Source organism: Lycium ferocissimum, unplaced genomic scaffold (assembly GCF_029784015.1).
Source record: "Lycium ferocissimum isolate CSIRO_LF1 unplaced genomic scaffold, AGI_CSIRO_Lferr_CH_V1 ctg1534, whole genome shotgun sequence".
Taxonomy (NCBI): domain Eukaryota; kingdom Viridiplantae; phylum Streptophyta; class Magnoliopsida; order Solanales; family Solanaceae; genus Lycium; species Lycium ferocissimum.
In genome coordinates this window covers 99807-124314 of record NW_026715976.1, presented here as the reverse complement: position 1 = coordinate 124314, position 24508 = coordinate 99807, and the positions used below count along the sequence as shown (strand labels likewise).

Genomic DNA, 24508 nt, shown 5'->3' with positions numbered 1-24508 from the left:
GATTAATCATTCTTCATAACCACTTTCTTATATTTGGGAAAATCATAGAAAGACATAATCTTTATTTATTGGGAAATAGTAGAGATTAACACAGAGATTAAGTGCATTCATTCTATGATCCATTAGGAGTATATCAAGATCAATACCCATGATCATACACCCTATCTAACGGGGACACAACCTTAGTTTCTCTTACCATAAATTCCCACCAAATACATAGATTAGCAATTAGTCATAGAAAAACCAATTTTTACCAAAATCATCGGATTAAGACATTAGACCTAGAACTTAGCATCTACGATTTTAGTAACCTTCTTCGGCTGCGATCTACTTGGTATAGTCCTTATGATCATTTGTATTCCATGTAGAGGCTCGTAGATGTGTGTGTACAGTTAGATGTTTTGTAGCTCCACCGGTTCATATTATGGTATAATATATTGGTGGCCTTGTTGGCCTTATTTGAGCTCTTGATACTTTACTATTAGCCTTGCCGGCTTTATGATATACGTGATAATGTGGCGACCTTGTCGGTCCGCATATGAACATATGTGCCGAATGATCGGATATTTCTATGTTGGGGCTTTTCTGCTTGCAGGTGTTCTTTGAGTTATGGTTTATAATGTTTAAAGTGACGGATGAGTCAGGTGGTTCCCGGCCTACGGGTTGGAGCCTGTCATACTCCTGGTAGTGGTGTGACACTATTTATCTATTGACGCAGTTAGTTGCCGCCCAGGCACAGCGACAGAATGCGGACCCAAGTGATCAGTCAGCTATTACCAGGGCCCGTGATTTCATGAGTTTGAATCCCCCAGAGTTTTTCGGGTCAAAGCCAGATAAAGACCCGCAATTTTATTGATGAGATGCTGAGAACATTGAGGATTGTCCATGCCTCCGAGACTGAATCAGCGGAGTTGACATCTTATAGACTCCGAGATGTGGCGGTATTGTGGTACAATAATTGGCTAGCATCAAGAAAATAAAATGCGCCTCCTCCCGTGTGGCAAGAATTTGTATATGCTTTCATCCGTCACTATTTGCCACCCGAGGTCCGCTGAGCTAGAGCGGATAGGTTCTTAAATCTAAAGCAAGAAAATATGAGTGCCCCGGAATGTAGCCTTCAATTTAATTCTTTGGCTAGATATGCCCCGGCTATGGTGGCTGACATGGGAGATCGGGTACATAAATTTTTGAGTGGCTTGGGGCCACATTTGTTCAAGGATTGTTTGACGGCTTCGTTGCAAGACAGGATGAATATTTTTCGAATACAAGACCATGCCCAGAATTTAGAAAGACAACGACATCCGCAAAGGGGTGATCGCTACATTGATAGAAGGCAAAGCAAGAGGGCCGGATCTATGTGGACAAGTAGCGATTATAGACGGGGGTCGAGGCAGACTTATTCCTAATATTCTGGCCAATCAGTGACCAGTGCACCTCGGCCGATTTGCGGGAAGAAGATTTGATTGCTCCTTTTGTTCAGGGCAGGGTCAGAGTTCGAAGGCCCCAGATTCTCAGTTTGGCGTAGATTATAGCCAGCAGAGACCCCCAGTACTGCATTGCAGCCAGTGCGGTAGATTACATTTCGGACGATGTCATCAGGGTTCGGATGCTTGCTATGCCTGTGGCCAGATTGGGCACATGATGAGAGATTGCCCTTCGATTAGAGGTAGATTTAGGACTCAGCCCACAGGATCAGCGGTCGGTTCATCTTTAGTGCCCCCGGTCGGGCAGACTTCTCAGATGTCGGTAGGTCGAGGTAAAGGCAGAGGGGGAGAATCTACTTCAGGAGCCACTCAGCCCCGTGTGTATGCTTTAGCCGGACGACAGGATCTTGAGTCCTTCCCAAATGTGGTTACAGGTACATTGTCCATATTTTCCCATGATGTATATGTATTGATAGATCTGGGTTCTACACTCTCTTACATTACTCCATATGTTGCTGATCGTATTGGGGTAAACCCGAGCCAATCAAACCTTTTGAGGTATTTACTCTAGTTGGTGATCCCGTAATAGCTAGGCAAGTGTATAAAAACTGTGTGATAGTGATATGTGATCGCCAAAATAAAGCTGATTTAGTTGAGCTTGAAATGTTAGATTTCGATGTAATTATGAGTATGGATTGGTTGGCCTCGTGCTATGCTAATGTTGATTGCCAATTGAAAGTAGTTCGATTCCAATTTTCGGGAGAGCCCGTGCTTGAATGGAAGGGTAATGCAAAGATCTCTGAAAGGTAGGTTTATTTTCTACCTTAAAGCAAGAAAGATAATAGCTAAGGGCTATATTTATCACTTAGTCCGGGTTCATGACATCGAGGCAGAGTCGCTAACTTTTCACTCTGTTCCCGTAGTGAATGAATTTTCGGATGTATTTCCTGATGAACTTCCAGGCCTTCCTCCAGAAAGGGAAATTGATTTCGCTATTGATGTGTTACCGGACACCGAGCCTATTTCTATTCCTCTTTATCGAATGGCTTCGGCAGAATTGAAAGAGCTAAATGCATAGTTGAATGATATGCTTGAAAAAGGGTTTATTAGACCCAGTTCATCACCGTGGGGAGCACCAGTCTTATTTGTAAGAAAGAAAGATGGCTCCCTACGAATGTGTATTGATTACAAGCAGTTGAATATGGTGATGATAAAGAACAAATATCCTCTTCCAAGAATTGATGATTTATTTGATCAATTACAAGGCGCCAAGTGGTTCTCCAAAATAGATTTGAGATCGGGTTATCATCAAATGAGAGTTAGAGAAGAAGATATTCCTAAAACAGCTTTCAAAACGAGATATAGCCACTATGAGTTTCGAGTGATGTCGTTCAGATTGACTAATGCTCCGGCAGTGTTCATGAATTTGATGAATAATGTGTTTAGACCACTCTTGGATTTATTTGTGATAGTATTCATTGACGATATTCTAGTGCGTTCTCGCACAAAATCAGAACATGCAGATCACTTGCGTATTATTCTTGGAATTCTGCGAACTCGGGAATTGTATGCAAAATTTTCAAAGTGCGAGTTTTGGCTGAATTCTATAACATTTTTAGGTCATGTTATTTCAGATGATGGCATTCGAGTTGATACGCAGAAAATTAAAGTTGTGAAGACTTGGCCAAGGCCTACGACGCCTATAGAAGTTCATAGTTTTTTGGGATTCTCCGGTTATTACAGAAGGTTCATAGAGGGATTTTTATCTATTTTAGCCCCATTGACGAAGCTAACCCAGAAGTCAGCTAAATTTCAATGGAATGATGCTTGTGAACGTAGCTTTCAGGAACTGAAAGATAGGTTAACTTCAGCTCCAGTCTTAACACTCCCGGAAGGGCCAGATGGTTATGTTGTATATTGTAATGCTTCCGGTGATGGGGTAGGATGTGTGTTAATGCAGCACGGTAAAGTCATCGCTTATGCTTCGAGACAGCTACAAACATGAAAAGAACTACCCAACTCATGATTTCGAATTAGCTGCAGCTATACATGCATTAAAGGTGTGGAGACATTACTTGTATGGTGTGCATGTTGATATCTATACAGATCACAAGAGTTTTCAGTACATTTTCAAACAGAAGGAGTTGAATCTGCGGCAGAGGCGGTGGCTAGAATTATTGAAAGATTATGATGTGAGTAGTTTATACCACCCCGTAAAGGCAAATGTAGTAGCGGATGCGCTTAGCTGCCGATCAATGGGCAGCCTATATGAAGTCCGCCGAAGAAGAAAGAATTGATTCATAAGCTCCACCAACTAGCTAATCTTGGAATACGTCTAATTGATTCAGGTGGTGCAGGAGTTACTGTTAATAATCCCACAGTTTTGTCCTTGAATGTGGAAGTAAAAGAGCGCCAATATAAAGATCCTCATTTGAGCCATTATAAAGACACATTTCATGAAAAATAGAAGTCTCTATTTGAAACTTCTATAGATGGAGTTCTTAGATACCGAGGCAGGCTATGTGTTCCGAATGTTGCAGAATTACATCGTCGAATTCTAGAAGAAGCTCATTATTCTCGGATTTCTATTCATCTAGGAGAAATAAAGATGTACCATGATCTCAGGTTGATATATTGGTGGGATGGCATGAAAAAAGACATAGCAGGATTTGTAGCTCAATGTCCAAATTACCAGCAAGTGAAAATCGAACATCACAATCCACGAGGATTATTGCAAGCAATGGAGATTCCTATTTGTAAATGGTAAGTGATCAACATGGACTTTATTGTGGGGTTTCCCCATTCCCGAGGCAAGTATGATTCCATATGGGTCATCATGGACAGACTCACGAAAGCAGCTCATTTTCTTCCTGTCAGAACCACATATTTAGCAGAAGATTATGCAAGGTTGTATCTCAAGGAGATTGTGAGGCTCCATCGTATTTCGATATCCATTATCACAGATAGAGGAGCACAATTTACAGCCAAGTTCTGGAAATATTTCCAAGAAGGCTTAGGTACTCAAGTAAAGCTCAGCACGGTATTTCATCCGCAAACTGATGGACAAGCCGAAAGTACCATTCAGAACTTGGAGGATATTCTAAGGGAATGTGTTCTAGATTTCGGTGGTAGTTGGAAGGATCACTTACCTCTAATTGAGTTTGCATATAATAATAGCTACCATTCCAGTATTCAAATGGCTCCGTATGAAGCTTTATATGGAAGGAAGTGCAGGTCTCCAATTGGATGGTTTGAAATAGGAGAAGTACAGCTAATAGGCCCTGAATTGATTCAGCAAGCGGTAGAAAAAGTCAAAGTTATCCAAGATCGATTGTTGACATCCCAAAGTCGCCAAAAATCTTATACGGATAACCGCCGACGAGACTTGAAATTTCAAATTGATGATTGGGTATTTCTGAAGGTGTCGCCAATGAAAGGGGTGATGAGATTTGGCAAAAAAGGGAAATTAAGTCCTCAATGCATTGTACTTTGTAAGATTGTCCGCAAAATAGGCCAAGTAGCTTATGAACTAGACAAACCTCCAGAACTTGAATCAGTCCATCCAGTCTTTCATGTATCAATGTTCCATAAGTGTGTCGGAGATCCTAATAGAATCGTGCCGGTAGACGATGTTCAAGTGACGGAACGGTTGACCTATGAGGAGGTACCCATTGCCATACTAGTTAGACAGGTAAGGAAACTTAGAAACAAAAAAGTAGCCTCAGTCAAGGTCTTGTGGCGAAATAATAATCGAGAGTAAATGATTTGGCAAGCGGAGGAAAGCATGAAGTCCCAGTGCCTGCACTTATTCCAACCCCCAAGAGAGATTCGAGATGAAACGCCAGTAATATAAGGTATGCATGCAGTAAATGAAGTGTAATAATTAGAGTATCTAAAACCCCTATTTCTATCATTACTCAGATATTATATCCCCTATCTTCAGGAGCTTTTGTAAGTCTTTCTTAGAGTTTTATTGTGTTGTGGCCATAAATGTGTTGATACTGTGTTGTAGCCCTGTGAAGTAATATTATTATGGGTTATTGTGATAGGATGGTAGTGCCATATTACAGGGGAAGCTCTGGCGAAATTTTTGTAGAATTCCCGAGTGTTTAACATTCGAGGGACGAATGTTCTAAAGGGGGGGGGGAGAATGTTACACCTCTCCCTTTCATATGTTGAGTTTTGCCGAATGCTAATTGTCCTAGATTTGGGAAGTAGGATAAATTTTTTGAGGTCATGGAGATAGATATGTCCATCTTGAGTATATAATGGATTAAAATCATGTTTAGTAAGCATCGGGAAGGTTTAAGACTCATCGGATCATCGGATTTAAGTTTTCGGTGGAAGTTTGGTAAAATATCACATTCTGGCGCACTTTGTTGCACAACATGCGAGCAGCGAAGCGCGCTTTGCGGCCAAGCAGTTGTGCAGTAAAGTGTACTAGTGAAATTTTGTGATTTTGCAAGGTCTGCGACACAACATGCGTTTAGCAAAGTACGCTTTGCATCTCGCAAAGCTCACCGCATGTTGTGTCGGTCCAGAATTTTCTAGACTACTATAAATAGAACCAATTCGACCCAAAATCAGTTTTTTACAATTTTTGGGCATAGAAACCTCTATAACACTCTCCAATATTCATGTATAAGAAATCAAAGGGGATCAATGGTCAACTACATTAAAACCATGAAATCAAGTGTATGAAACCTAGTAAAAGCTCATCTACCTCAAGAAATTCCAAGAGAAGTGAAATAAGGTTTTGGTGCAAGAAGAGGAGCTCCACTTTTGAGTGTTGTTCATCCATCATCTAAGGTGAGTTTTATGACCCTTTTACAATGGTTTGAGTGGTTAAAAGTTGAAACACTTGGGTTATGGAAAGATATAGAAAATGAGTCATAAATGTGGGAATAGTGTTACTGTTGAGTAGTAGTTTGGAATGAATCATGAATATGGATATGTTGTGATTGTAAGTAGATTATGAATGATATTTAGAACATGGAATGAGCATTATACGTGAGAGAACATAATAGTGAATTATGACCATGATTATGGGGAAATTGAAGTGAAATTGTGAAATGTGGATAATGTAGATAAATGATTATTGTTGGCTATTATATCATGAATGTTGTTATGAACGTTTGGGAGTTGATATAGAATATGGGGAAAGTAGTATAAACAAAGGAAATGCTGTCCAATTTTCTTTAGCTTTAGTAAGCACGCTTGAGTAAACGATTATCTAATGATCATGCGACTTCTGTTGAAGGTAGAAACGTGGGCATCGAAGGAGAACAAGCAAATGATAGATTAGTTAAGCGTAAAAGGTATGTGAGGCTAGTCCTTTCTTTCTATGGCATAAATCCGATGGTATGATCCCTCTTTCTTCTCCATGAGTTCTCAATATTCTGGAAAGTCAAGAGTCTATGATCATGAATAGCTATATGAGATAAGAGATATGTTATGAGTTCAGTGACGATGATGATAAGCTTGAGTCTAAAGATTATGGAGTCCACGATATGATGTCCCCATAAAGTTAATGATGTTGTTGTTGTACGTACTCACCTTACATACTAATTCCTTCAAGGTGAAGGAGAATACCATTGAGCTAGTGATATCATTATTGTATACACTCACCCTATACACATATTTCCTTCAAGGTGAGGCAGAATACTATTAAGTTAATGATGCTAGTATTGTATACACTCACCTTATATGTTATTCCCCTCAAGGTGAGGCAGAGTACTTATAGATGTCCATAATGGAATCGGGGGATCACGACCTTACGTCACCCCGACAAAGTATAGTTGTCCATGATTCTTTATGCATGTATTATGATAAGCATACTGTGATGATTATATGATGATGAGCATATTATGATGATGATATTACACTGTACCTATATGGACGGGTAGACATACACACCATTATAGTAGGCAGCTTATCCCCCGGACGCGGGAGGCCTGGACGCAAGTTACTTATTATTACACCGTACCTACATGGACGGGCAGCTTATACTTATACATTTATGCATATATGATATGATGACGAGTATGAGTAAGACAACATGATTTATTTCTTTTATGATTCACAGTCAGTTATAGATTGCTCTTCATTTGATGCCTCCCCATTTCATTGATGTTTCATTATTGTTTATGCCTCTCATACTCAGTACAATGTTCGTACTGACATTCATTTTCTTTGGACGCTGTGTTCATGCCTACAGGTAGAAAGGGAGGTGATCCAGGCTCGTAGGAGCTATTAGCTGATTTGCGAGCACTCCATTTTCCGGAGGTGCCATTGATTATTCTTTTGGTATATATATGTATATGTATGTTTTGGGCATGACGGAGTTGTTACACCCCGTACCTCGGAAAAGCACTAGTTAAATTTGAATGTAAGTATGTCGAGTTATGACTAGGTAAAATAACTTTGGAGTATGAGGAACGAGACATTATTAAGTATATTATTTAAGTAAAGGATGATTATGATCTCGTAAGTCGTAATCAGGAAAGACTATTTTGAAACACAAGAACATGGCCATTATCATGTATGGAGAGTTTCGGAATATTTCGAGATCAAGCGAATTGAAGAAAATAACTTCGACGAAATTTTGAGAAATGCTGGAAAGATTTTTATTCTCCATTTATATTTGGAGTTTTAAGGCATTTAAAAATCCTAAAATGAAGTTCGTCGAGTCTAGTTTGTAATGCAACAAATCGCTCGTTGATAAGACCTCGGAGTAGAGAATTATAGACGTTACAAGGCGAACTATCGCGCGAAACGGGACGCTACGGTCTTTGCTATAAATCTAGGGAGCCGTGACGAATACCGGGGCTAACCACCGAGCACCACTCATTCTACTACTTATCATGCTCATTAAACGTTCTTTTATTAAATTCGTACTCAAATCATAAGAAAATAATTTTCCATTTGAGAACATAAATACTTTTATATACATAAGCCTCTCGGCTAGCAAAATGACAATATACACATATATATAAATATACCGTAGTGATCTTGTGAGACCATATAACCCACATTGAGCATCTACGAACCTCTACTGGAGTTCTAGACATAGGGACGGGACAAGACCCCGTCATGCCCAAAATATATGTACACAAAAGAATAATCACAAGCACCTTCGAACAATGGAGTGCTCTCAAATCAGCCGCTAGCTCCTATAAACCTGGATCAAGATCACCTCACTGTCTACCTGTGGGCATGAACACAGCGTCCAAAGAAAACGGACGTCAGTACAAATATTGTACTGAGTATGAGAGGCATAAACAATAATGATACATCAATGAGATAAGGGAAACATCAATAAGGAGCAACTGTATATGACTGTCACTTATAAAAGAAATAGCACATGCTGACTTACTTAATATCCATCATCATATCATATATGCATAAATGTATAAGTATAAGCTGCCCGTCCATCTAGGTACGTTGTGATAGAAATTAACCTGCGTCCAGGCTTCCCGCGTCCGGGGTATAAGCGGCCCACTATAGTGGTGTGTATGTCTGCCCGCCTTAGCGGTGTAATATCATCATCATGTGCATATCATAGGTTTATCATACTATTATCATAATGCATGCATAATAGCACAAGGATGGCTATACTTTATCGAGGTGACATAAGGTCGTGAACCCCCAATTCCATTATGGACATTTATAAGTATTCTGTCTCACCTTGAAGGAAATAATATATGAGGTGAGTGTAAACAATAAATGACCTAATTATCATTATAGGAACATCATATCATGGACTCTAGATTCTTTAGACTCAAACTTATCATCATCGTTATCGTACTCATAGCATATCTCTTATCTCATATGGATATTCATGAACAAGGGTTCTTAGTTTTCTTGGAGAGAGGGAATTCGTGAAGAAGGAGGAAATTCATGCCTTAGAAAGAAAGGACTAGCCTCACATACCTTTGTCATTTAATTAATGTATCACTTGCTTGTTCTCCTTTGATGCTCACGTTTCTACCTTCAAGAGAAGTCGCATGAATGCTAGCCAATCGATTACTTAAACGTGCTTACTATTTCTAGGAAGATTTGGGTAGCATTTCCTTTGTTTATACAACTTTTCCCATATTCTATATCAACTCCCAAACATCCGTAACATCGTTCATAATATCATAAATAACAATCATCATTTATCTACACTATCCACATTTCACAATTTCACTTCAATTTCCCCATAATCATGGTCATAATTCACTATTACGTCCTTTCACGTATAATGCTCATTCCATGTTCTAAATGTCATTCATAATCTACTTACAGTCACAACATATTCATATTCATGATTCATTCCAAACTGCTACTCAACAATAGCACTATTCCTACATTTATGACCCATTTTCTATATTCTTCAACAATCCAAGTGTTTCAACTTTGTCATACCTTAAACAACATAGAATAATCATGAAACTCACCTTTGAATGCGTAAGAACGGGTTTTGGTTGGTAATACTTCACTTGGAGAAAACCCTAACCTCACTCCCAAGAGAATTCTTGTAGCTTATTAACCCTAGCAAGACCTCTAGCACATGGGTATCTCGATTCTTGCTTATTGATAATCAATCTCTCTTGGATTTTGGCTTGAATTAGTTTATGGAGTGGAAGAGAAGGTTTTTAGAGAGCTTTTGGATCTGATTTGGTAAGATAAAATGTCCAAATGAGGTGGACCAAATTATATAAAAGGGAACTTAAAATCCCGTCGGGCAATTCTATGCCAATTTTGACGGGCCGTCAAAATTCCTATGGGCCATCAAAATGGCCCGTAGAACTGCCCAGTCAAATATGGGTCACTGTGACCATTTGACGCTAGGCTGTGTCAATTTGACGGAGCATCAAAATTCCTACGAGGTGTCAAAATTCCTGCGGGCCGTCAAATTGTCAGCAGAAATTTTCTCCTCAGACAGTCTGGCATAGAATGGCCATAACTTTTGATCTTGATATTGTGTGAGGGCGCACGACATATGGTTGCAAATCTCTTTCAATTATCTACAATTTCATTTTTAGCGTTTTTCCCAAAGTCCAAACTTATAATGGCGTTTTGGCCCCTTCGAGTCAGATCATCCGAAAATGTTTTCTTAAATCGCCCTTTTGGATGGCTTATGCCCATATTTGTCTTATGGGTCCTTCTTAGGACTTGCTCAACTTTCCATGTACTACTCATATATCTCTTCATATGTCCTTTATAAAACTCTGGCGTGTGGTCCCCACTTGGCTTACAACAACGAGGGCTTTTCGGCAAATGACATATGAACTAATTCAACCCATATGGTCTCCCAAATGTCATTTGTATGTCATTATTACGCTCTTATAATATAAACTTTCTCCTTAATCCTCGCATAACTTTGCTCTTCCTCCGGCCCATACTAAGCTAGCTACGACCTTGATAGCGCGAAATTTTTCAAGGTGTAACAAGAATGGTGGGAAGGCACTTGCTGTGGCGTGCAAGGGTGGCATTTGCATTTGGGCTGCTTCATATCCGGGCAATACAACTTCAGTAAGATCAGGTGTCACATTGGGCACTCTCTATAGAGGGTCGGGAACTAAATGGACTCTCGTGGACTTCCTTCAACGTCCTGAAGAAGAACAAATTATTGCACTTTCGTGGAGAACGAATGGAAAGTATTTGGCATTAGCTTCATTTGAGAGCTCTTCATTTATCATTTGGGATGTTGTTGAAGGAGTCGGAACACCAATTCGACGTGGCTTATGGGGAATATCTTTGTTGAGATGGTCCCCATCAGGAGACTATTTCTTGTCTGCGAAATTTGATGGGACATTCTATCTATGGGAGACTAATACATGGACATCAAAACCATGGTCGTCAACAAATGGTTTTGTGATGGGAGCAGCTTGGGATCCTGATGGTAGTAGAATACTCATTGCTTTCTCTGAATCTTCAACATTGGGTTCCATTCACTTTGCAACAGGGCCACCGTCTCTAGATGCACATCTTATACCCGTTGAGTTGCCAGAGATACAGTCCTTGACTGGCAGTCGAGGAATAGATAAGATAGCATGTGATGCTTCAGGAGAGCGTCTAGCCTTATCTTATCGAGATGCGGATGACTTGTACAAGGGTCTTATAGCAATATATGATGTTAGAAGAAGTCCACTGATTTCAACATCTTTGGTTGGCTTCATTAGGGGTCCTAGAGATCACCCCAAGCCAATAGCCTTTTCATTTCACGACAAGTTTAAGGAGGGACCATTGCTTTCTGTGTGTTGGACTAGTGGATTTTGCTGCACCTATCGCCTCATATTTCACTCACATGTTCTTCCATAATCAAGTTTTACAATCCAACTGTGACGTGAGAAAAAACAATTTCATCAAGATCACAGTGCTGGAAATGCCAGATTGAAGAATCTGATTTCATAATTCAAGGTGGATCATTTTATGAAACTCCTTATATGTTGTTACACCTCGCACTTTCAGAGAATGAGCATGACCCATACATCACCATAGTAATGGAGTATCGGAGACGTCCCATGATGTTTTGGAAGGTACAAGCCATGGGAAGTACGTAACAATGAAGTAAAGGATGAATTACGATCTCGTAAGTCGTAATCGGGAAAGACTATCTTGAAACACAAGAACATGGCCATTATCAAGTATAATAAATGATAAATATCATGTATGGAGAGTTTCGGAAGATTTCGAGATCAAGCAAATTGAAGAAAATAAGTTTGACGAAAACTTGAGAAATGTTGGGCAGATTTTTAGTCAACTTTGGAGGGGGCATATCTCCTAGTATATTAGGAGTTTTAAGGTGTTTCAAAAGCCGAAAATGAAGTTCGCCGAGTCTAGTTTCTAACGCAACAAACCTATTATCGATATGACATCGGAGTAGAAAATTATGAACGTTACAAACTGAGCTGACAGAGCAGAAACAGAGCTGCTACAGTACCGCCGACCTAGCCACTATAAAAAGGGTGAAAACCCCATTTTTCTTCATCAAAAATGCTCCACAATATTCCAGAAATTTCAGCCAAGAAGAGGGCTTTTGTACCACATGGAAATGAGGATTTTGAGTAAGATTCAAGCTACGGAATATTAATCGAAGACCGGGCAACGTGTAGACGTGATTATAATTTCAATTTGTGTTGGAGTTACCTTGGGAAAAAGTAAATATTGAAGATCTTTCCACTTTGGTAAATATGAGGTATGAATCATTGAATCTTTCTTTTTATCAACCTTGATTAAGGAATATTTGCAAGAATAAAAGTTGTAGTTGTTGTGTTGTTGTTGTTGGCTTATGGATTGAGGTTGAAGAGAATTTTGGATGAAAATATATATAATTATCTTGTAGAATGTTGAGGGTATTGTTGTTGTTATTTTTGGTTATTAGACTGTGATTTTGGGCTAAGCATATAAACAGGGGAGATGCTGCCCGAATTTCGGCAGATTCTAAATGGATTTAAATTAAGAGTTTAAGACGAGCGTATGAAGATGAGCCTAACGATAGTATGAATAGTTGTATATGTAGATTACGAGGCTACGAATGATCTTAAGTGAATTGCAAGACAGGAATTAAGTTGGAAGTCAAGAAATTATCTTCCAGGTATGTTAAGGCCAGACCCTTTCTTTCCAAAGGCATGATTCCTTTCTTGTGAATCCATACATGTTTCCTAAAATGTCCTTATTCTCGAAAGCTAGAGATTCATGATTCTTAGACTTCTTATGAGGCTAAAGATAAGTATATTTTATGATGACGATGATCCTATTTCTAGAAACTCCTATGTTATAATTCCCTACATGTGTTTCATGACATCCTTACTTCCAAAAGTTAGAGTTCATGATTCAAGGTATGACTTCTTTCTTGATAGTCCATAAATGTTTTCCAAAATGTCCTTATTTTCCTAGTCAAAGATTTATGATTCTATAAGCTTTTATGACAACAACAACGGACAAGTTTTTATAATGTTAATGACGATGCTAAAGATGAAAATGTTTCTATAGTGATTACGACGATAATGATGATTTCATATTTAAAAGTCCCAAGCTTATGCTTTTAATGTAAATATGAGAATGTTGAGTTATTTTCGTGATTTTCTTGATTTTTATTCATTGTTGTTGATCTCGACTTATAATAATTGTTCCTTTAAGGTGAGATAGAACGACGATGATGATTCCATAATATAGTCGGAGGTTACCGACCTTACGTCACTCCGATGTAATTTTAGCTCTTATTTGACTCTCATGCATGCTTTATATATATATATATATATATATATATATATATATTTATATTTTCTCACACCGCGCCGCGCTATAGTCGGCCGGGCATGGCACGTAGATGTGCATACCACTACAGTGGGCATGTTATGATATTACCCCGGACGCGGGAGGCCCGGACGCAGGCTAATGATGATAACACCGAGCCTTAATGGCCGGGCATGATAATATATATATGATACCGAGCCTTATGGCCGGGCATGGTACTATGTATATATATAGAAATGTTTTTTTTTAAAAGGCTAAGCATGCATGACGTCCGCCTTATGAGGCATTCAGATGCACAGATTATCTCTCTTATTCCATGTTACCTTTCATATCTATATTATGTTGTTATTCATGCCTTACATAATCAGTACATTATTCGTACTGACGTCTCTTCTTGTGGACGCTGCGCTCATGCCCTGTTATAGCCCGTACTTTATACGTTTGAAGATTTCGAAGTCGTCGGGGAAAGCTAAGGACGAGACGACGTTCAAATTTTTTTTTAATGAGCAAGTAGGTCAAGAGTAACATTTATGGACATTAGTAGTATGGAAACATTAAGAAAGGCCAAGGGCAAAAAGGAAATTCGCAAAATGGGCCGTGGAAATAATGTGGAAGGTTAGGGACAAAAAGGTAATATTGTGGAAGCCAAGGGGCAAAATGGTAATTTTGCAAAATTTCAAGAAAATTCTTTGAGGGGCCAAAACTTACATAAGAAGATACTTGGCCTTCTTTATAAATTTTCAAGAAAAAGGGAAGAAAGTTCTAGAGAAAGAAAGAAAAGGGGAGCAAAGTGTAAATAAAAAAGGGACTAAAGTGTATAAGGGAAGACACTTGGTCTTCCTTGACCAAGAAAGGAAATTCAAGAAAAGAAAAGAAAAATCAAGAAAAAAGAAGAAAAGTCTAGAAAGGGAGAAGGGAGATATAAGTCCATACTTGAGGGACTTAAATGCAAATATGAAAAGTGGTGGAATTATATATATAGAAGGGGGGTGATCATATTTTAGCAAAGAAGAAAGCAAGAACAAAAGAAAGTTAAGAGGGAATATAGGAGGCCTATTCGGCCAAGTGCAATGTTCCAAGGAAATTTACAAAATATTTCTTCAAAAATTATTTCCTACCAATTAAAAGGTCCCTAGCAAGTTGGAGTGTCCATTGGAGCAAGAAACCACATGTTTTTGGGAGTTGCAAGTTTTATTCAACAAGGAAGATTAGAAGAAAAGGTAAGAATTTATCATCCCTTATATGTTTTGGATATTGTGTATGATGTGGTGTATGAAAAGGAATAAGATTCATGTGTTAGGGAATTGTATGTGTGGCCGTGTGTTGCAAGGTCAAGCCGTGCATGTATTGTGTGTGTTGAGTTAGTTTTATGTTGTGTGTTGGTTGTTGTTGTTATATATAGAAAGGGATGAAAAATTCATGAAAAATAGGCATAAGTGGGTGTTGGCCGTGAGTGAGGTGTGTGTGTGTGTAGCCGTATATTTGCATGGTGGTGTGGCCGTGTAGTTGTAGTGTAGTATGGAGGGAAATGAGTTAATTTGATTTAGTGGATTGGTTGTGTCGTGTGGATTCAATGTTGCTAATGAAGTTAGTGACTTTAGTGAAATGGTAGTTATTGGAGACTTGTTGTAAAAGTGTATGTGAATGTAAGATAATGTCTCGCATGCATAGAAAACAATGTTGTAGTATGATGTCGTTAATGTGGGAAGTATTAAATGGCTATGGTTTCCATTAAGGATGGAAGGTCTTGAAGAAAGTAATATGTTGATGAAAATGTTAAAATGTACTTTGAGTTGGCTATTGAGATTTTTGTGCAATTATTGGCATTGTTGTTGTTGGTTTGGCCGGGTTGAATTCCCGGGGTTGTCGTTGAATGAAATTAGCCAAGTTGAACTTGGTGGCATGGTATATTTACAGGGGAAGTGCTGCCGAAATTTCGGTAGCCAAGTGTTGTTTGAAGAATCCAATTCTAAATGTACTAATGAAGTTTTGGTAAACATGACCAAATTGTAGATTTTGGCGAACTTCGAACTTGAATTTGGAGGAGCGTAAGAAGCGGAAAAAGGTATGTAAGACTTCACTTTCTTTCTTTGGCATGTCTTAGACGTGTAGGCTTGATTTCGTGTCTCGGGGACTTCCCTAACTCTAGAAATCCGAGATTGAAAAATAGTTACTATTCATCCAGTGGCATTGAACCAAAAGTGCTTGATTAGTGAAAGAAATGTCTAAACGTCTCAGAACTTGCAAGGATATGATCCGATTACCCTAAGACTTTCATAAGTAATATCATGAGACATATTGCACGCAAATCGTGTACGCCGCCTCATTCGACCGAGGCGGGCCCACTATTCCCGGATTCCCTCTTATTGTTCCATTAAGTTCATTTTCGTACTATAGTCAATGAAAGTTTTTGGTTATCTTTTCGACTACAAAATAATAACTATTTTTATTAAACCCTTGCCACCAAGGCATGATTTTCCTTCCTAAAAATTTATAAATGCTTTCCAATTTATTCATTTTTCTCTAAGAACCTAGTTTTATGATATTGAAAATCCCACAGACTAAAACAACGACTATAATCCTATGACGACTATGAATCTATGATGCCTATGATCCTATGATGACTATGATGGCTATGATCCTATGATGTCTATGATTCTATGATATCTATGATTATGTTTTACTATGACACGCTATGACACGCTCTATGTTCTCTTGATAATGTCCATGATTTCATTCCATGTTTCTTCTAATGATATCTGTCCATTGTTAATCTCGCCTTAAAATACTCATTCCTCCAAGGTGAGACAAAGCGATCCCGAAATCCATAATGTAATCGGAGATCACCGACCTTACGTCACTCCGATGGCCACTACAAGAAAAATGGCCTTTAGGGAAGGGAAATCTAGTCCCTAAAAGTTCAAATCTGGTCCCAAAAAGGTCAATTACGACGGGAAAATTCTGGTCGCCACCCGTCGTAATAGCCTCCGCCGCTAAAGGCCAATAGCGACTGGTTTAAAAATCTGGTCGTTAAAAGTTTTTGGGACGGTGTTTATATCTCGTCGTTATTGCATTTTAGAGACTACATATCTCGTCCCTAATGGATGATTAATATCATGGAAAATAAATATTTTTTGGTCGTGAAACCTTTTTAGCGACCAACCGTTCTTTGGTCCTAGATTATCTTTAGAGACGAGCATTTCTGGTCTTTATTTGAAATTATTGTACTAATTTTAACAAGCATATTTCTGGTATTTTATTCATCACGAGTGGTCCCTAAAGCTCGATATCCAAAAAAGTTATTTTTATCAATAAATATCAAATGGATATTGAAAAAAGTACATATAAAAAGCTTATATATAGAGAGAGAGAGGAAAAGAGCTAGTTATTAATTACAATAAAATGGTTAACATCGCATGATGTTAGTTTCAATATTTGCTTGACACCTTAACAAAAAGACATTGCTAACACCCCGAGCTAGACTATTATATTGAGTTGTACATAATATTTCTAGCAAAATAATGCATCTTGACTTGTAACTTTGATCTTCAAAAACACAGCAAGTACAAAATTTGAAAAGAATGAATAACTCTTAGTAAGATAATTAATATATGTAAATGTTACACTAGTAGTGGTTATACCGCTTACCCCAAAGCAATCTAAATTCATTAGGTGTTATCCAGCAAAATCATCGAGCTGCAAGAGTATAAAAAAATTTAATTAGAAAAACTTCGGGACGCATTAACCAAAACGCAACTAAAATAGTAATGCATGTGTCAAGCATAATGGAAGTGTTTGAACTTAAGGAGTCATTTCCCATTTAAAGAGAAACATGCTCTTGCTAGAATATGTTCCCAACTAAATTTTTTACATAAACTATTGATGTTAAGTCTCTTGTACAACAAGACACTCTTCTTGCACGACGACAATATATGTTTCTTTTAAACTTCCGATAAACTCTCTTATACAACAAGGAGAATACCAAATCAAGAATTTGCGAGAGAATAGGCTGGATTGGAGACAAGAATTGTATGGTTAATATATAGACGACAATAGGGTTGGAATATTGGAAGCTACTAGCATTGGTGGTGAAGATAATATTATGCGATAAGCTCTTCAAAGTGATTGTTTGAAATTTTGGTTAGAAGTACTGACTAGCCTTTATTCTTGTACTACGCAAAATTTCAACTAGTATGGAGAGATAATATATGTAAATGTTACACTAGTAGTGGTTGTATCGCTTACCCCCAAAGCAATCTAAATTCATTAGGTGTTATCCAACAAAATCATCGAGTTTTTCAGTATAAAAAAAAAAATTAATTAGAAAAACTTTGGGACACATTAATCAAAACGCAACTCAAATAATAAACATGTGTCAAGCATAATGGAAGTGTTTGAACTTAAGGCGTCGTTTCCCATTTAAAGAGAAACATGCTCTTTGCTAGAATATGTTCCCAACTAATATATGTTCCCAACTAAATTTTTTACATAAACTGTAGATGTTAAGACTCTTGTACAGCAAAAGACTCTTCTTATAGCAATATATGTTCCTTTTAAACTTCCAGTAAACTCTCTTATACAGCAAGGAGAATACCAAACCAAGAATTTGCAGAGAATATGTTGCGAGTGGAGACAAGAATTGTATGGTTATATAAAGACGACAACGGGGTTGGAATATTGGAAGTTGCTAGTCTTGGTGGTGAAGTAGAATATTCTGTGGTCTTTAAAGCACTTGTTTGAAATTTTGGTTAGAAGTACGGAAGCTAGCCTTTATTCTTGTATTACGCAAAAATTTCAGGGGGTATGGAGAAAAGGAGGATTATTTATCATCATGTTCGAGTCCTATGGGAGGAGAACATCGTGGTAATTTTTACTAACTATGTGTTCTTTTTTTGCAGGTGTTGTATATGCAAGGTAGATCATTTTCACTAGACCTGTAGGATGTCTAAAAAGCGAGGTTGCACCTTCATGTTGGCGAAAATGGAACTGCATCATAAAGGAATACAAGGAAACCAAATTCGGATATATATTCAACAAGTTCATCATGGAATTTATGCGGAAACTAGGAAATTGGAAACATGGAGGTACTATTGGCTTGGTGCGTGATTGCTTTAATTTTGAATATACAACTACTACCGTTGATTCTATTTATCTAGAAAATGATGTGGTGTAGGTGTGCTCCATATTTAAGCTGGTTCTCTTCCCATTAATCCTACGATTAGAGCAAGTGATATGGGAATTTATGGTTTTTCATCAAAAAGAGAAACACGAAATTTGAAAGGGTGCGGACTAGCGAGCTGGGCTTTATGGGGCATACTTTTAGTTATGTTTTATGGGACACACTTTTAGCTAAGGCATTACTAAAAGTTTCCCTTAAAAAGTTAAAAAAATATATATATATGCTTCAAGGAAAGCACACCCCCTCACGGCGACTTTTAGTTATGTTGACTAAAAGTCTGCGCGGAGGGCGGACTTTTAGTTGTGTTAAGTAAAAAGTACGCCGGAGGGGGCAGACTTTTAGTTGTGTTTAAGTAAAAGTCTGCCGAAGGGGGCAGACTTTGCTAATCCTTATGCAGCTTTGGTAGAGGATGGGGATGATGTGGTGGTGTTAAATGATGAGAATATAGGTGCAGTAGTCTTTCATGAAGATCCTAAGGTGATTACGGATGTTAGGATTGAGAATAAGGGAGGAAACTTGCATGCGATGGGTGATTTACTGACGGCGGTTGCCATTTACACAAGATAAAATTTACGATGGAAATAATGTGGATAATGGGAAAAATGCTATTGATGCGGTACGGTCGAGCGGAGTTTTCCGATGAAGAGGGAATTTTGCAAGTTAATGCGGTGGGGAATGCGGAAATTTGCGGGTTGAAGAATCGAGAGAATGTTGATCTTTGCGGTGGTGCCGGTGGTGGAGGACGATCTTGGGAAGCGAGTTGAATGATAATTTAAATTTGGTTCTTTCTGCGAAAAAAACGGTTAGGCTGTTAACTTTTACTTAACACAACTAAAAGTCTGCCCCCTCCGGCATACTTTTAGTTGAACATAACTAAAAGTTTCCCTTAAAAGTTAAAAATATATATATATGAGGGGCCCCTCTCGCGGACTTTTAGTTGTGTTTAAAGTAAAAGTACGCTTTGTGTTTAAGGAAGACGGAGACTTTGCTAATCCTTATGCAGCTTTGGTAGAGGATGGGGATGATGTGGTGGTGTTAAATGATGAGAATATAGGTGCAGTAGTCTTTCATGAAGATCCTAAGGTGATTACGGATGTTAGGATTGAGAATAAGGGAGGAAACTTGCATGCAGTAACTGGTGATTTACAGCAGCAGTTGCCATTTACACAAGATAAAATTTCTGATGGAAATAATGTGGATAATGGGAAAAATGCTATTGATGCAGTACAGTCGGCAGGTTTTCCTGATGAAGAGGGAATTTTGCAAGTTAATGCAGGTGGGGAATGCGGAAATTTGCGGGTTGAAGAATCGAGAGAATGTTGATCTTTGCGGTGGTGCCGGTGGTGGAGGACGGTCTTGGGAAGCGAATTGAATGATAATTTAATTTGGTTCTTTCTGCCGGGAAAAAGACGAGGGCTGTTAAGCAATGGTTAGTGCACCAGTGGCGAGAAGATTGAAAAACCGGTGGAGAACACTACGGCTCAAGTGCGAAAAATCAAAAAGAGGCATCGGCGAGTTGGGGAGGAAATATGCGGTTTGGTTCTTTGATCACCATCTTGATGGTAATCATATGGAGGTTGTGGAAAGTACTGTTGCTTTGCAACTTGTTGCAGATGCAATTCATGTAACTGAAAATTCTTCAATAACATATAAAATGCAAGAAAGGAAAAAAAAAACTTTTTTAACTTTGGTGTTCTACTGATTAGAGCTATTAGTAGCGTAAAGTGACTTCCTACCACTTGAATTCCTTCAAATAGTTGTGATTATTCAAGCTGTTCCAAAGTTATAAATTGTACCTTTCACTTTAAGAACTAATGGTTTTGTAATTTATGTTAGAGCTAACTTATTTGAGATCTTCACTTTTACGGATACTCATTATGGAGGTAGACATTTATAAAAGTTTGTCCATAAAAGTTAAATTCACATATATTTGGTTAGACCTTGCTTCAAAACATGGGTTCCATAACTTTTTCAAATTTTTCCTATTGAGAGTGGAAGAGTTAAACACAAAAAAAGAGTATTGCAATCTTCTCAGATGCTATTATTTTCCAGGAGTGCTAAATACAAATGACAATAGAGACTAGATGGGCTATGAGGTATAAATGTATTTGGCTTAAAAGTAACAAGACTAGTCCCTATTTGCCTTGGCAAATCTCAACATGGCCTTTCTAATCCTAAACACATACCCACAACACATACAACACAAATTACCGGAAACTAAACAAAAAGACATTCATACAACCAAAATAAGACCACAAATCCAACTCAGCTTATACTAAAACGAAATAAAGATTGAGTTTTTAAATAGAAATAGAAGGTTTTTCAGATCATAAATACAAACCCAAAAGAATAAGCTCAAAAGTTCAACTTGGTGCATATACAAAACATTGAAACAGAATCAAAAGAGTGAGTTCTTAGATAGAAATAGAAGGTTTTTCGGATCATAAACACGGATCCAAAAGAATAAGCTAAAAAATTTGACTTGGTGCATATACGAACATTGAAACGTAATCACAAGATTGAGTTCTTAAATAGAAATAAAAGGTCTTTCATATCATAAACACATACCCAAAAGAATAAGCTCAAAAATCCAACTTGGTGCATATACAAAACACTAAAATAGAATCAAAAGATTTGAGTTTTTATCTTTTTGATTCTAAACGCAGAAATAACAGAAGAGATATCAAAAATTATAGAAAAAAACAAAGATTGAGAAGCGCAATAGTACCTTGAGAGGTTTTTTGATGAATAAGAGAAGAATACGAGGAATTAAGAAATCTATTGGTAGATCTATGGGTGAGAGTATGATGGATACGATGTGTAGAGACTATGGTACGAGAATTGTGACCACCGTGTTTTGAGAAGACGAGAGAGTTTAATTTAACTTTTAGAATGTTTTATTTCGGTGTATACTACGTTTTCTCTTACTTTTGGCGCCTTATTTTTTCTTGAAAACTTAAGTTTTTATTTTAGTACAACATTTTAGCGCCCGCTTTTTTGGAAAATAGTAGCCTTTTAATATTTTAATATTATATTTGGTGGCATCTTCCTACTCAAAGCTCATCAATTATAATTTGGGACCGGTTATTAAATTCTTTTGGGACTAGATTTAGTACCTTCGCAATAAAATATAGAATTAAGGACCGAAATAAAATCTCGTCCCAATAAATGTACTTTTAGAGACGAAATTATTAACTCGTCCCTAAATATTGGTCGCAGATAAACCTTTTTCTTGTAGTACATGACTTTCTTTGGGCTCTCATGCATGCTAATGGTATGACATATATATATATGAATGTGAAAATGTAACTGTATATGTATATGGGGAAGGGGAAGGGCAACTGTGTCCACCTGATTCAGCTGGCTTATCATCCCGGACGCGGGATTTATGGGAAGAGCCGTACGCGGCGACTGTTTATATAATATACTTGGGATACTGTTGGGGAGGGGGGTGGGAAAGCCGATGAATTCGGCATCTGTAATTGTGAGTAAAAAGCACTGTTTTCCGAAATGCATCTGTTTTCTATGTACAACAATGAGAAACACCGTTTTCAAAAAGAAAAGCAGCTAAGCATGCATGGCATCCGCCCTCAGCGGCATCACATGTACAGGTTACTCCTTTATCATATACTATAGTCTATGTTTCCATACAGTCATTACTCTGCACAGGTTACAGTTTTACATGTGATATGTCTTGTATGTACCAAATACTCCCCTTACATGATATGCTCGACAGCTTTTCATATGCTGTTACCGTTCATGTCTTACATACTCAGTACATTGTTCGTACTGACCCCTCTTCTTCGGGGGCTGCGTTTCATGCCACGCAGGTACTCCCAGACGGATAAAGCCAGGATAGGAGACATTCCAGCAAAGTTGGCGGACTCCACTTGCTGCGAGTGTCGCCGAGTCAGCAAGCTATGCTATGATGATCGAGTCAGAGTTAGAGACTTTGCAGACAGAGTCGTGGGTCTAAGGTGTCAGCTTTTAAAAGGGTTTCACTGGTTGACGTGTTTTATTAAACGGAGCCTTCACATTTTCAAATTGTATTTACTTTGAGAAACGACGAAAAGATTTTCAGAAAAAAATTATTGCTATGTATTTTACTTCATTTTGTCTTAAGAATGTAAAGAGTTCATATGTGTAGTAAGAGTTAGCGGGTTCGCTCGGCTCCGTACACGGGGTCGGGTGCCCATCACACCCTGATCAAGATTGGGGTGTGACATGCCCGCAGGTAGGCAGGGAGACGGATTAGACCCGTAGGTCTTCTATCAGTGAATTCTCAGGAGCACTCCACTTTCTTCGGAGCTGCAGCCTACTTGGTATTGTCCTTATGATCATTTGTATTCCATGTAGAGGCTCGTAGATGTGTGTAGAGTTAGATGCTTTACAGCTCCACCGGTTCATAATATTGTATAATATATATATATATATATATATATATATATATATATATATTAGTGGCCTTGTCGGTCTTATTGTGAGCTCTTGGTACTTTACTGTTAGCCTTGCCGGCTTTATGATATACGTTATGTTGTGGCGACCTTGTCGGTCCGCATATGTACATATGTGCTGAATGAGCAGATATTCCTATTTTGGGCCTTTTCTGCGTGCAGGTGTTCTTGAGTTATGATTTATAATATTCAAAGTAACGGATAAGTCAGGTGGTTCCCGGCCTACGGGTCGGAGCCCGTCATACTCCTGGTAGGGGTGTGACATAGGTCATTTGGAAATTGCAGGGCTGTGCATTTGGAAATCAAATCTTTATCTTAACCAAATTGAAGTAGTTCACTTTGTATTTCTAATGGAGAAGTTCCTATTTTATATACCTATGCTTGGAGGGTTTTGATATAGACGTTGGAATTTTATAACAAACAAAAAAAAGCTCTGATGATGGAAGTTGTCAAGATGTTTATATCGTTCCAATTTCTGATGCTTTTGGTCATAGACCAACCTATATGGGGGAACTGAAGGGATAACTGAGGAGCTTGTTTGTGTTACCCTCATCTGCCTTACAAAAAGGACAGTGAAATCTACTAAAGGAGTTTGTTCATTGACGTATTATTAACCTCAATCTTACGCATAGTAGTAAAACCACGTCAAATTTCCATTGCTACTTTATGACATGTTGAAAAAGTGAAAAAAAAAAAAAAATTAGGTAAAATGAGACATTCGAGAACTTCTTGGTAGTAATATGGTTGGAAACAAAGTGACAAACAAAGTGAAATAAAGGAAAGAGGGTGAATCTATTTCACCATAAGTGTATTCTTGGGTTCGAATAACCAAGGAGCAAAAATGGGGAGCTCACGCGGGAGGGGTTATAAAGAAGGTGTATACTCTTTTTGTACAAACATACAGCTTAGTCCTCTTTAAGTCGTCTTTCCAACTTGGTAAACAACACTTGAGGTAAACTCTCAAGTCTCAATCAAGAAATGTAACACCTGTTTTCATACACATTGTTTATTACTTAGCCATAGCCAAGTAACAAATGTTCTCACTTCAGTATGTAATTGCTAGCAATTATTTTTTCATTCTTCAACCATTAACCCCATTTGCTAGTTTTAGTAGGTAATAAAAGAGAATGCTTAACCTACTTTTATGTTGCCTCTTTACCCCGCAAAGATGTAAGGTCCGTGTACATTCTATTCTCCCCAGACCC

General features: G+C 38.1%; 1 protein-coding gene across 1 annotated transcript; it reads left to right on the top strand.

The window, feature by feature from the left end:
* The first annotated feature begins 4164 nt into the window (after positions 1-4164).
* LOC132042435 (aladin-like) lies at positions 4165-24170 on the top strand. Its single transcript, XM_059432976.1, has 3 exons — positions 4165-4187; positions 10853-11859; positions 23571-24170. Exons 1-2 carry the CDS (start codon positions 4165-4167, stop codon positions 11730-11732), a joined length of 903 nt encoding a protein of 300 aa, XP_059288959.1. The 3' UTR covers positions 11733-11859; positions 23571-24170.
* The last annotated feature ends 338 nt before the right edge of the window (positions 24171-24508 follow it).